At 26.2% G+C, this 14,873-nt stretch overlaps 2 protein-coding genes across 2 annotated transcripts; both read right to left on the bottom strand.

Moving 5' to 3' along the window:
* Positions 1-300: 300 nt before the first annotated feature.
* On the bottom strand, positions 301-6,523 carry LOC130676715 (protein zer-1 homolog). The gene is made up of 9 exons (XM_057483164.1): positions 6,046-6,523; positions 5,680-5,968; positions 5,171-5,462; positions 4,875-5,080; positions 4,618-4,789; positions 4,102-4,425; positions 2,531-2,680; positions 2,102-2,354; positions 301-1,538 (listed from the first exon to the last, which is right to left on the bottom strand). The coding sequence occupies exons 1-9, from the start codon at positions 6,509-6,511 to the stop codon at positions 1,345-1,347; spliced, it is 2,346 nt and encodes a 781-aa protein (XP_057339147.1). The 5' UTR covers positions 6,512-6,523; the 3' UTR covers positions 301-1,344.
* Positions 6,524-6,905: 382 nt separating this feature from the next.
* LOC130676722 (uncharacterized) lies at positions 6,906-13,083 on the bottom strand. Its single transcript, XM_057483177.1, has 4 exons — positions 12,270-13,083; positions 12,094-12,190; positions 10,095-10,248; positions 6,906-10,031 (listed from the first exon to the last, which is right to left on the bottom strand). Exons 1-4 carry the CDS (start codon positions 12,888-12,890, stop codon positions 9,665-9,667), a joined length of 1,239 nt encoding a protein of 412 aa, XP_057339160.1. The 5' UTR covers positions 12,891-13,083; the 3' UTR covers positions 6,906-9,664.
* Between the last annotated feature and the right edge of the window lie 1,790 nt (positions 13,084-14,873).

Below are 14,873 nucleotides of genomic sequence, written 5' to 3'. Positions count from 1 at the left end.
TAATAAAACGCGTCGATTGCCACCTTAGCCATCTCAATAAATATTTTTTTCTTAGTATATGTATATTAAATATATATGTCAAAGAAATAAATTAGTTCATATCCTAAATCCTAATTAAACGAGCAGAATTAATACTTAGATCTTGTAAAACTTTCAAAATAATCAGTCAACTTTTAATTGTCTCAACAAATAAAATTCTTTAAACTTTTTATTGATGACGATGATGAACTAAAATAAATAAAAAATTTCTAGATTAATCATCTACGCAGTTCTTATTAATAATAAATACCCGTTAAAATGATTTCTTAATATATTTATTTTGTTTTTCTTAATAATAATATTACAATGAAAGCAGCAGGATGCGAAACATTTGAAATAAACAAATATATTGATATACAAAAACATACAAACCTAAAGGCAATACTTATTACTCGTTAATTATTATTTCTATGTACAATAAATGTTCAATTTATAATTTGTTTATTTATTACTCGTTTTAATCATCATTTATTTTTTATTTTCTCACACACGATTTCGCATCCAATTGTTTTATTTAGTCTTCAGACAGTTATCTACACGAATCACTAAATAATTGTAAGAATAAATTACTAAGAATTGCAATAACAATATATGATTTATTTTTGTATCTGTAATTTTTTAAATATTTTTTTCTTTATTCTTTTTACGAATAGTACTTAATAATAATAATTAAAATAATTATATCTGTAACATAATTATTGAAAGTATTAAACGCCGAAGTAACAGTCGGATAATCATATAGGTATAATTAATAGTAATATAATAACTGTATAAGTTAATTACATACAATAATATTGTTATCATACTTTTTACTTAACAATTAAGCGAAAAGAAATAATAATTGTAATAAATATGTATTAGCACTATCGAATTTTAAAATTCAAGCATAACATCCGGTTTGTAATTGTAAACTGTAATATTTACAATTAAAAAAAATAATAATCAATTTAAAAGTATTTTTAGAAAATCAACGAAAATTGTTAATAACATTGTTATTATTTATTATATTATTTTAACGACATGTATTTTAAAATAAATATCGGTAGGTAGTATACCATCTAATAGTCAATGAGCAAATTTAATGCAACAATTATTTTGATTATAAAATAATAAAGAAAAAAAAGTTTCCAACCTATTTAATTTAATTAACTTACGAAAACAATTAATAATAACTAACTAATTAGTTAAAGAAAAGAGAAAAGAAATAAAAACAATTTATGATTTTATTTATTAAATAATTTTAATTTTTGTTAATATGGAATTTTTTTTTTCTCTCAAGTCTTTTGTATTTTAAAACACGCATCATTAATCATCGAGACTGTACTCGGATGAGGATTGAAGGGTTTCTTGTTGGTCTCCACGAATTTTATTGGGTCCACAATTAATAATAACTGACAAAGCAAGATCTTTAATACGATTATAAGGTCTGTCGTCGTCTAATAATTTTTTAAGTTTTTCTATTCCACCTTCTGATTCAACTAAAGAGCAATACTTTGTAGCTAAATACAATTGGAAAAATTAAATTATTATTATCACAGTAATATGCTGAATTAATTATTTATTAATAAATCTTTATAGCTTTTCTGATCTTAAGATAAATTATTTATTTAAATTGACGTTTTATGTCAAATATATTTTATTTAAATTTAAAAACAATGAATGGAATCATTATTAAAAATAATATATTACGAACTTATATTTATATAGGGAGGAAAGAAAGACGTCACAATCCGCACAGTTAAAAATTCAATTAAATTACAAAATAAAAAAAAATTGGATTTAAAATTACAAATTAGTGAAAAAATTTAGTTTTTTCAAGTAGCAGAAATGCTTCAATTTAAAATAATTTTTTATATAATGATTTAATTCATTGTTTTTGAATTGTAATAAAATATAATTTATATTATGTATATGAGCCAGATGATAACGGAACGTCACTTAATTTAAAGAAATAATTGATTTAAAAATCAGGAAGCTTGCAAACAGTTATTAATATAAATATTTGATTAATATCAATAAAATAAAAAAAGTATTTAATTAATTATTAACTAATAATACTTACGATAAACTTGAGTTAAATTAGCAAGAGCCCATACTGCCCAATGTTGGCACTGTGGTGTATGATAAACATCTAATAAACGTAGCAACGGTAAAAATGATCTATAATTAATGTTACGTTGTGACGATAGATTCCAACGTTCAATTGCTTCAACCATACGTTCAAGAACCTCATTCCTTGTTGGCTGTTCTATTGTCCATGCTTCTATACCATCAGACGCCATGTGAGCCAGTATTCCAGTTGCATTGTATGATACCTAAAAAGTCGACGTGTATACTATTATATAGTTTTAAAAATTAAAAATTATAAATTAGGAGCAAGATAAATACAAAAGCATAAATAATTAAGTAGGAATTGAATATCACCGAAGAATATAAAACTGTCAAAGAATATTGATTTGTTAATTATTATTCGAAGTAAATAAATTATTACCTCAATTCCATCACGATCGTACTCCAATAAATTGGAAAAGACTGATACGTATTGCTGTTGCATTAAATGAGGACGAAGATAATCAACTTCAGCAACGTTGCCTAATAAGCCCATCATATTTCGTAGTAATTCTTCTTTAGATGGATATTTCTGTAATAAACAAACAATACAACATAATTTTTTTTGTTGAATAAACTAGTACCTTTGCCGCGCGTTTACAAACTTAAAAATTAACATTTAAAAGTTATAGTAAAAAAAATCAAAATTCTGGCTAAACTAATACAGATATCACAAAAATGTACATGGCCAACTTAGTAGCTGAAGAAATTTTCTACAATAAAGATCTTGTAGCATTTTAATGTACATTTAATTTATTGAAACCTCAGGACGTTTTTGGTAGCAAATTAAATTTCCAGTCATTTTTGTTCTCAACATTTTTTTTTTCGTTAAACCTATAGTTTCACTACAAGTTCGATTTTTTAAAAAACTAATCACTTCTTATTTAAATATTTTCGTGTCGACTTCGACAAGTTAACTTAATATTTGATTTAATTGGCGGGAAATAGATTTTTATGAAAATAAAAAAAAACAGTCTAAAGCATTCTGCAAGCGATACTGCACCGGATAGTGAAAGTATTAAGTTAAAATTTTTTTGTTATTTTTAAGGGCATTCTCAGACAGTGCCCCCCCCCCCTCTTTAAAAATATCCAATGACTTTCAACTGTCAACCGTATTAAATTTTGATTAATTAAATAAAAAAAAACCTTAATTGAAAAAAGGACAACGTAATTTCGTTGAAATGTAGAATTTAAAAAAAAAATTACAGTTGTTATCAATTAGGAGTTAAACGAAATTTGTTGAATAAATTTTAGCCTACAAAACTTGAAAATTCGATTTTAAAATTGACATGAAGATTTTACTGAAATTTATTCAACAAATTTTGTTTAACTCCCAATTGATATCAACTGTAAATAACTTTTTTTTAAATATATAAGGTAAAAGACCTAATACCCGATCAGGGAACTAGTAACCAATCACTCCATGTATTTGTATATATACAGTTAGTAAAATTTGATAAATATAAACATACAAATACATGAGTGATCGGGTACTAGTTTCCCGATCGGGTACTGAGTCTCTTTACTTACCTTATCTCAACGAAATTACGACTACATTGTCCTTTTTTCAATTAGTGCTTCAATTTTTTTTTAATTTTTTGATAAAAATTTTGATACACTTATGATAGTTGAAAGTCATTGAAAATGTTTGAAAAGTGGGGGGAACTGTCTGAGAATGGCCTCAAAATTAAATTAATAATAAAAGTATAAATAAAATGTCATATCAAATATTTTGTTTTAAAAAATCTACAATTAAATTACAGCATTTAAAAACCTGCCAAGTTTACAATACACTTTTAGTCGTTAAGTGTATTAGTTAAAAGTATAATGTAAATTTTTTGTGAGTGAATTCAATGTTGTAAAAGAAAAGAAATCCATGCCAAACAATTAAAACTACAATATGACCATGCGCAATGCAAAACACTATATAATTTAAATGTTTAGAATACAAACCTCAACACATTTTAAGAAAAGTTTCATTCCCTGTTCATCTAAAAATCTCTGGCAATTAATTGGTGTTTCATCAGTCATATTCCACATTGTTGACCAAGCGACCTCGAGTACATCATCGTGTAATTCACACTCAACTCTGTATCTAACTAATTCGAGCATAGTTTCAACGCATCCTAAATTTCCTAATAAACGTTTTTTCTTTCCTTCTACCTGACATGCCAGTGAATTTAATAAATAAATTCCAATTCGTTGTACAAAACCCTCAGACTCAGCGTGTCTTGTTGAATGTAATAAAACTTTAACAAGTGTTTCATAATTCCACATCTAAAATCATCATAAATAATTAAAATAATTATTTAAATTACAATTATAATTAGTTTAATCACTACTTATATTACTTCTAATAATAAAATTATTAGTACTTTTATATAGACATTTATAACTTTTATAACAAAATATGCACGATTGAATAATAATAATAATTGTCATAAGATAATTTTTTGGCTCATAACTTACAACATCTTGTGGTATACGAAACTGGCATAGGGCCAGACAACCATTGCGCATCATTGTCTCTTCATCTTTATGAGCATTCATACCAGCAAGTAACGCACCTATTATTCTTCGTTTCATTTTTGAAACAAGCACACTCTTTTCTTTTGTTTTAACAATATAAAATAATGTTGCGCTAAAAAAACAACAATAAGTATCAATAATTGTTATATATTATCCTTATTATCAATTAAATAAATAAAAAAATAATTAAAGATTACCTTCCAGATATTTGTATATGACGTTCATTAAGATGTTTTTCCATAGCTTCCAATACAATACAAAGTGCTTGATCCATACGTTCACAACTTTCGTATCTAAATACGTGATACAAATCATTTAAAACTTTTTGTAATAAATCTTGTTTATTATCCATGCATACACGAGCTGCGATGAGTATTTGTTCATCATTAGCATTGCCAGCGACCTATAATTTATTATTTAGTTATAATAATATTAAATAAATTTATAAATTATGAACATATAGATAAAAAATAAATAATAAATAAAAACTAACGATTTTAGCAGGTATATCATGTCTTCTACAAGCTTCATCATGGGTACCATATAAACCTAAAAATTGTAATGGATTGTTTACACGACAAGCAAGACCTTGAATATCACACATTGCATAAACATTTGTAGAATTTGATATCAATGGACGTTCGGCTACACCACGTCCAGCTAAATTTGTACCCCCGATATCCAATGACGTTAAATTTGGTAAGCCTTCAACTAATTCTGATAAAACTTGATTAGGTTTATTATAGAACGCATGTTTATGATTAGCATGTGATATATCTAGATGCCTAAAATATAATAAAAAAAAAAAATTTTTTTAATTAATTTTATAATTAACATTAATTAAAGGTAATTATTTAATGCAACACTAGCTGGAAAAATAATAAAATTAATTATAAAAACAAAAAATTAAAAAAATTTTCTCATCCAACTATTTACGTGATTCATAATTACTACGGTTTAAATGTATATATTGTTTTAATAATAATAAATTATTTTTAATACCTTAATTTTTTTAATTGTGTAACATTGGCAACAAAGGCATGAGGATTGTCATTTATTTTAACGTTATAAAGACATAATGAAATTAAATTTGGAATTGATGATACAAATTCAAAATTACCAATATTTACGGCATTTGATAAATCTAAATGAGTTAAATTTGATAAACCAGATAGTAATATAAGATATTGTTCAGGTGCTATTGGAACATGTTCCAATGCTAGATGTTTTAAATTTGGTGCATTAAATAGATATCCACGTTTAAAATAATTTATTGATGAAAAATCTAAATCTGTAATAAAAATAATATAAATTATTATAAATTCAAATTCTTAAATATTTAATTATAGATAAAAATATATAACTTACAACATGTAAGATCAATTGGATATATTTGTGGACAACCACGAAAAGATAAACTTTGTAAATGTTTTGAATTATTATTGATGGATTCAATAGATGATTTTGTTAAATGACAACAATCATTGAATGACAAGTGTAACAGTTGATGATTTGCAATAATAGCAACAGATGTATCTGTTATATTACTGTGATTTATTTTAACATTTTTTAATCTTGTTGCAATAATATCTGCAAATATATTTATAAAACCATCATCGATACGTGTCGTACTCTCACATTTTTGAGCAAATTCAATGATTTTATCACAAATTTCACTTGGTAGCACAAGTCCACGTAACAATGTACGATAACCACGTTTATCAATAGTCGAAATAATGTCTAAATTATTACATATTGTTTTAAAACATAATTCAGCTAAACTTTCAGGTCCGACATATTTTTTAGAATTAAATATACCCTCAAAATACGCCATATTAACTTATTTATAACTGTTACCACTATCAATAACAATAAATATTGTTATTTTATTGTTAATTTATTCAGCAGATCCACATAAATAATTTATTTTATAACTAACACAGTTTTACACAACTGTCAAATGTGTCAAATGTATCAGCTGTGAAGGTTCTAGCATCATATTTATAAACCCCTACTAGAATGTACTGCACTTGTAAGAACATAAACAGTAAGCAAGTTTATTTTTTTTTTATTTTAATTACTCTTTTTTTTTTTTTTGTATTATTATCAGTACTCGTGTCTTCTGTCAATATCTCAGATCCATTTTGTCAATGAACCACCAGTCCATCTTTAAATCTTTACAATTATCATCAATTTATTTTTATAATCAATCCATAAATATATGTACGTATATATACTTAATGATTATGACGTACTGAATGTTTTTTTTATCTTATTCTTGTAAAATATTATTTTTTTATGTGTAAGACTGTTTTCTATTCAAAATTCCTGAGTATATATCACTGATGCTTGTGAAACACACATACGCAATTTTTATAGCAATAAATTTAACTTATTAAAACACTCTGTTGATTATCGTAGTTGATTTATATTGTTAAATATTTTTTATAACTTAATATAAATGCATGCAAAGGTATATGTATATAGTTTAGATATTTATATAAAGTGGTTACAGATTTTAAAAGTGTAACTAACGATCAATTATCATTGATAATTATTTCTTTATGGATCAAGTTAACGTTAGATTGTGTGACGTCATTAAATGACTCACGAGTGGAATACTCTCGGAAGATTCGAATTTTTATCGCAGTATTTTATTAATTTTTAGATTTTTTAACACCGATACGGTCAAAATTTTTTTATTGTTTTATTAGATAAATTATCGAGTTTTATTAATAATTTTTATCAAAATTTTATTGATATTATTTTTGTGTTATAAAGATTTTTCTAGAAATTTTAAGGGGTTAGGGGTAGTCAGAATTTTCAAAAAATCGATTTTTTTTTTTTTGCATTTTCTTAAAGTATAATATTTTAAAAATATTGTGTGAAAATTTGAAGTGAATCCGACAAATTCTTTTCGAGTTATTTAACAAGTGATGAAAAACCGAATCATGATATGTGTCCAAAAGGCGAAGAATCTTGGTGCTCTTACCAGCGCGCTGAAGCAAGAGGAGAGCTTGATACCTTTTCTCACGATTATTCTCCTTTACCTTCTGATGTTTTAAAAGCTATCAAGCCTATATACGAAGATCTTAGTAATGAAAATTTACTTTCAAGATGTGTAGGTGGATTCAATCAGAATAATAATGAAAGCTTTAACCAACTAGTATGGAAAATATGCCCAAAAACGGTAAATACTAGTTTTACCATCGTACAAATAGCTGCATACGTTGCTATGTGTATATTTAATGAGGGTATAAATTCATTATTAGTCTTGATGAATACACTAGGACTTAATTGTGGGCCTAATTCTCATCGGTATGCAGAAAGAATGGATGCTGCACGTATCAAAGTAGCAGATAAGCGCGCTAATGATAACACCCGAGAAGGTCGATTGCAACGTAGGCACCAGCAAATCGATATTTTGGAAGCTGCTATGTCGGCTGAAGAGCTATTATATGGTCCAGGAATAGATGACTCAGTGTAAGTTATTAAATAATTCTTATAATTCGACATAAATCCATAGCAAAACTTTAAATGCGTTTTTCTCAAAACTATGTTTTCTGAACTGGTGATCACTGTAACTTAAAAACTGCTCGGTAGATTTCAATAAAATTTATTGTACTTTTGAAATACATTAAAAACTCGTGCCTGATCGAAGGATTTTTTTTTTTTTTCAAAATTTCGATTTTTTTTTAACAATAAACTGTCGGTTTTTTTCTCGAAAATTTGAAAAAAATTTCCTGAGGCCGCCATTTTGTTAATTTCGAAAAAAAAAAAAAAAGCTTCGATCAGGCACAAGATTATCTATTAATAAAACTAATTTTTCTTGTCCGATTGATTTTAGATGAATCTCCAAGGACTTATGATGATCACCGCAAAGGACTTCGGGAGGAACGGGCTCTACAAAAACAGCGATAACTTTTTGAATTATTAATTTTTTTTTTTGAAATTTTCGTGAAGTCAAATCGAAACGTGTTCTAATAAAGCTATGTTTTTATTTTTGTCAAATAAAGTAATTAACTACAAAAAAAAAATTATTGAAAATCATCATTTTTTCATACCCCTGAGTACCCCTAACCCCTTAAGAGTACCTTCTTGTACTAGCGCGCATGCGTTAAATTTTATGGCGCTAAAATTTTAAAGTTTTTGTTTTTAATAATAATTTCATATTTTTAATAAAACGTAACTGGGTGATTTCATGATCTCTTTAATCTGGGTTACTTGGACGAGTAAATAAATATAATTATAATTGTGAAATTGATTATAATTTATGTTATAAATTAAGATAATTTTGTATTTTTAATTTATTGCATTGAATCAATGAAATATTTATATATTTAAATATAAAGTTTCAAGTATTTTTGGTGTCAATAGAAGAAATTTTTTCGTAATTTTCTTTTTATAAGATCCCAAAATCTTTTGAAATCCAAATTTTTAATTTTTACAGTTTGATAATTTGCTTTTTTTTTAGCTTCAGTCTTTGCATATCTCCATTACTATTTACGGAATTCTACTATAGGTTACACTTAAAAAAAAAAAATACTCCTCATCTTTGCGTCATAATTTTATTCTATTCCGAACTTGTCATATATTTAATATAAAGAACAGAACAAAAATGGAACAGCATACATTGAAAACAGTAGAGATTAACCACAGAAGTAAATCACTAGATGAGAAATTGTTACGTAACAATACGAAATTAACCGTCAATGATCGAGCTAATTTTATATAAATCACATATAAATCGCCGTCATGTAAAAAAAAATTTGTCGAGATATGTTTTTATATTTGTAGATTGTTGCCAATACTTGAATCATATTTCAATTATATGAAATTCTCATGAAAAGTCGGTTTGCAAGTGAACTACCTTAACGCTGTAGAGAATAAATACTTTATTTGTATTAAAAACTTTATTCGAAATATATAAATTATTTGTACAATACAATTTATAATAAAATAAAATTAACTATGATGATTATTAAATTTAATCATGTGATTCAACGTTTTCATTTAAATTTATTTGAGAAGTAAACTTAGGTGAAAGAATCATTCTTAATGGTGGATGATTAACATGACACTGAATCAATTTATCGAATCTTTTACGCAGTGTTTCTTCCTTATGGTGAAGTATACTTGGCTGGCGATATATTTCTTCAAATTGATACTCTTTACTCCGTAAAAATTTTAATATTTTAACTAAATTTTTTATATTAATTTTTAGCAATCTAGGGTTACGTTTAATGAATGCATCAATTAGTTCTTTGTCACAATTAAAATATAAATTTATATAATGATAAATTTGTTCATGAGGTCCATTGAAATTATTTCGATCAATATATTTTTCTTCAACTCTGTAACACGTTATTAACCATCAATTATTGTTATTTATTTTAAAAAAACAATAAATTACATACCTTTCAAGCATTTCAAGTGGACAACGAACAATCCACGGCTTCAATAATTTAACACCCGCATGTTTAACTCGTTCCATTCGTTCTTTTATTGTTCCTATACCATGTTTATAAACATGTAAATCGTTTTTTATATTTCTTCCTAGAAACCCTCCATCTATTTTAAACAGAAAAAAATTATTTTCATTAATTAATTAATTAGAAGATTTTAATCAATATCAAATATGACAAAATGAACCCTTGGGATGAAATGGGCTTCATAATTTTTTTTAAAAAACTGTCCTAAGAGGTACCACAAACACTATAAGCCAATGTGGGCCACTTACAACTTTTTAAAAAAATTAAAAAATTTTAAATTAGCTTTATAAATTTTTATTTAAATAATTTAGTCAATTTTTTTTTTAAATGCTTTTCAATAAGAAAATCTATTCAAAATGATAGACCATATTATTTACAAAAATATCAACAATTTTTACTAAAAATTAAGAAATCAATCAGTCAAACTTTAACTACATTGCTACTAAATATTTTAATTTGTTGCCTGCCAGTTTCGTGTGTTTTCTACAAAATAAAATAAATATGAAATAATAATTATAAATAAAAAAATTTTTAGTATCACTACCGAAAATAGTGTATTAACGAATTGAATAGAAATCCTTTCCTACTCAATTCGGTATAATATTTTTTGTCATATCAACCGCGAAAGTTGGATTTTCAAGCAACATGCAGAGGGCGCAAATTATACGATTTCTGGCAATCTATAGCTTGATTAGCTTTCCTCAAACTTGTATCGAAAAGTAACCTCTCTCTCTCTATCTGTCTCTACATTCCTACACGACTTAAGGCCATTCTCAGACAGTGCCCCCCACTTTTTAATAAAAATTTTCAATGACTTTCAACTGTCATGAACGAATCAAAATTTTATCAATTAATTAAAAAAAAATTAAAGCATTAATTGGAAGGAAGACAACGTAGTCGTGATTTCGCCGATAAACAGATTTTTAAAAAATCACTCACAGTTGATATCCATTGGGAGTCAAACGAAATTTTTGAGTAAGTTTTAGCCTACAAAATTAAAAAATTCGTATTATAAAATTGACATGACGATTTTACTGAAATTTATTTCACGAATCTCGTCTTACTCCTTATTGACATCAACGGTAAGTAATTATGTGTTTAAATCTGTTTATCGGCGAAATTACGACTACGTTGTCTTCCTTTCAATTAATGCTTCAATTTTTTTCTTAATTAATTGATAAAATTTTGATACGATTATGACAGAATGAATATTTTCAAAAAATGGGGGGGGGGGCACTGTGTGAGAATGACCTTAATAAAAAATTAATTCCTGTATTATTTCTGACACAAAAGATTATCAAATAAAAATATGAACGATTAAATATGATTTAATTGATTTTTATAATAATTTAAAATTATTTTCAACATATAGGATACTCAGCAAAAATTACTAGATTTTTTAGTCAGGTTCATGTAGTGAATTGTACATTATAATTAAACTAGAAATTTTAATTTCGACCCTTAATTTTAACCAATACGGAATCGTGGACCATGTCCTTTCGATAATTCGATACTCAGTTATCTTCATAACTAATAACTATTTTCGATTTATCTATTTTAATATAGAGGATAGAGGATACAGTAAGATGAGTTTTTATAGTCTGAGACTTCCCGTTGTCTTAACTTAAGAGAGTTGTTCGTTGGGTTTTTTGTTCGATCGTTTAGTGACTACTAAACAATATATCTATATATACAGCTTGGAGCATTAATGTTTGGTCAATATAATATCTTTCAGATTAGATCCAAAGACCAGGCATTAATACTCTAAGCTGTACTTAAAAAGTGTAGATTTATCATATTTTTCACGAACAATTTGGACATTCTTCGCGATATTTCTTTTTTGTAGTCATTTATGACCAATCTAAGACATGCTTTCTTACCAAGAGTTGCAAAAAAAATTTTTTTTAATAAATTGAATAATTACCAAGTAAGAGTTTAGTAATTTTTTTAATCCTATACATACTCATTGTTAGCATAAATTTATTTCTTAATAAAATAGTACACATTTCTTCTATACTACACTGTAAATAAACAAAATAATAATAATAATCAGTAAATCCATTGATAAGTGTATAGTTAATAAATAATGAAAAATATTACTTCAAAATTTTTAGCCATATATTCAATTCTATTATTGAATTCCGGATTAACTATTCTATCACTTTCAGTAGTATATGACAATGCTATTAATTTTTTCATTGATAATTGTAATAACGGAACACCGGCATTTATATCCAATTTAATCTTTTCGATAAATGATATTTTTTTAATTAAATCATCAGTAGTGTGAGCTAATGCATACATATGGATTCTCAATGTCGATTTATCAACATCGGCAACACGTAATAATTGATAATTTTTAGTTATCGTTGTTCTCGGGAGTTTGGTAAATCCTTTCCATTTACGAACAACTTTTGATGCATTGTCTCTTGTTACATCAAGAGTTTTGACTAATGTTAATACAGCTTTAGCGTAACTCATTCCAAATTCATCATCATGTTGATCATATCTTTTACTTTCAGCGATTTGATTGTTTATTTCGGTGGTTGTAAAAATTCTTTGAGGCATGTATAACTTTCTATCTCTGATTGAACTTTTTAATTTACGTGGATAATTGTATACATTTGTTGTATTATAATTTTTAATGAATCTATAAATCCCAGTTTTGTGGTTATTTTTAAATAAATAACTTATTAAGCACCAGGTTATACTTTTTGACATTTTTTAAATATCATCAATTATTTCAAATGGGTAGTTTTTATATGTTCATATCAAATTAATCAAATCAAAAATTAAAAAATAAACTTGTGTGTCATGAATCTATTGAAAAAAAAATTTAATAATAAATGCGCCATGATTGTTATTATCTGATGTAGATACCACAACCGCAAGTAAACTTCAAGCCACTGCCGTATTCTGAAGCCAACTTGAAGGAAATTGTTGGAGAGCAAACAGTTACAGTTGAGTTGACAGTAAATTGTCTGTAACTTGAATTCAATTTGACTATAAGACACTACAAGTAGTGTTACTGTCAGACAATGACGTTAAATTGATTGAAAGTTTCGCTTCAAATTGACGGCAAGTTTTTCTGTCAAATTACATTCAGATGACGGCAGTAGAGTTGCATCAACTTGCACGCAAGTATGTATTTATTTAGTTTCTTCCCTGGTTAAAAAAGAGAATTAAAAAGGATTAAGCCATGTAACGTGGCCATTTAAGAGAAGATTGGCAGTATTAAAAAGGATTAAAAATATTGAAAAATTAATTCTTTTTGATCCTTTTTAGTTCTCTTTTTTAACCAGGGTTATAATAAAAATATACAATTTAATAAGTATATGCCACGACGATTTATTATTTAAATTATTGACTAAATATTGATAAGACGCAATAAGAGTTGTAAGATATTAATATATAATTTCAAATGAAATTTAAATGCGCGCCTATTTATGGATCTCAAGTTCACTAATTAATTAACAGGTGGAGGCACCTGAGGCAACTGAGGACATAACTGTTATGTCCTGGGAGGTTACTAGGATCAGAGCAGACGCCACCTCCTGGACAGTGGGCAGTTCGTTGTCACGCGGGACCAATTTTGAATTTGAAAACAGTGATAAATTTATTGTTGACTATGATGATGATGATGATTATGATTATTATTTAATGAAATAATGAAATTATGGATAAGGATAGATGTAATTGATAAAATAACTTTTATCTGAAGACTGAGTTTTATTATAAAGTGTAGATTAGATTTGATCAGTAATAACAGTTGTGCTCGTCAATAGTTCTCGGAGAGAAGTGAAGTTACATCAGACAGCAGAAAGATCTCTGACTCTCCACTCTTCGACTTCTCCCACCATTCTCATACTCATACACATACTTATGCAATATATGTACTTATACATATCAACGTTCTTTTTAATTATATACTTATACATTTATACTTCCTACTAATACACGTACGAGATATGAGTTTACACATCTACGTTCTTTATTTATCCGTTCTATGATTTTACTTACTACTTATATTATTTATATTCCATTTTCCTATACTTAAATACAATCTTTTAGTTAATTATTATATATTTAATTATTTAATACGATTGACATTATTATTTATCATGAAACACCATTATAATTATTCTAATGCTATATTTCTATATTTCTATTAATTAATTTATTATACGAGTCACTTTTTACTTAATATATATATATATATATTAACAATAACAGTTGAGTTCTTGTGATATGGTTTTCATTTATAAGTAACATTTATTTATTAAATATATCCTTTTCTTATTTGTTTATAGAGTATGCATTTGTTTATAACCATATTTACTGTTAACTATAGAACAAGGGCCTATTTATGATTTTTATGCGTGTGTTTTGTTTATGTTTCAAGTATCGGGTGACAGGAAACGTTCCAAGACCACTCAAACTGTATTTATATTTCTCTGAATGCAAAATAAAGATTTATTTATCTATTTATTTAAAGTTTCTTATAATAAAAATACACAATTTAATAAGTATGTGCCACGACGATTTATTATTTAAATAATTGACTAAATATTGATAAGACGCAATAAGAGTTGTAAGATATTAATATATAATTTCAAATGAAATTTAAATGCGCGCCTATTTATGGATCTCAAGTTCACTAATTAATTAACAGGTGGAGGCACCTGAAGCCACTGAGGACATAAC

This window comes from Microplitis mediator, chromosome 1, assembly GCF_029852145.1.
Source record: "Microplitis mediator isolate UGA2020A chromosome 1, iyMicMedi2.1, whole genome shotgun sequence".
NCBI lineage: Eukaryota > Metazoa > Arthropoda > Insecta > Hymenoptera > Braconidae > Microplitis > Microplitis mediator.
The sequence above is the reverse complement of the archived record's forward strand: the minus strand, read 5'-3'. Positions and strand labels throughout refer to the sequence as shown.

What these genes read in the sequence shown, in the direction of transcription:
- LOC130676715 (XM_057483164.1), bottom strand. Translation starts at nt 6,511, where the DNA reads ATGGCGTATTTTGAGGGTATATTTAATTCTAAAAAATATGTCGGACCT. An exon ending in TCCAATTGATCTTACATGTT is followed by an intron (nt 5,969 to 6,045) that starts GTAAGTTATATA and finishes TTTTTATTACAG; the next exon opens with ATTTAGATTTTTCATCAATA. An exon ending in CATATACAAATATCTGGAAG is followed by an intron (nt 4,790 to 4,874) that starts GTAATCTTTAAT and finishes TTGTTTTTTTAG; the next exon opens with CGCAACATTATTTTATATTG.
- LOC130676722 (XM_057483177.1), bottom strand. Translation starts at nt 12,890, where the DNA reads ATGTCAAAAAGTATAACCTGGTGCTTAATAAGTTATTTATTTAAAAAT. An exon ending in ATATGGCTAAAAATTTTGAA is followed by an intron (nt 12,191 to 12,269) that starts GTAATATTTTTC and finishes GTTTATTTACAG; the next exon opens with TGTAGTATAGAAGAAATGTG. An exon ending in AATTACTAAACTCTTACTTG is followed by an intron (nt 10,249 to 12,093) that starts GTAATTATTCAA and finishes TGTTTAAAATAG; the next exon opens with ATGGAGGGTTTCTAGGAAGA.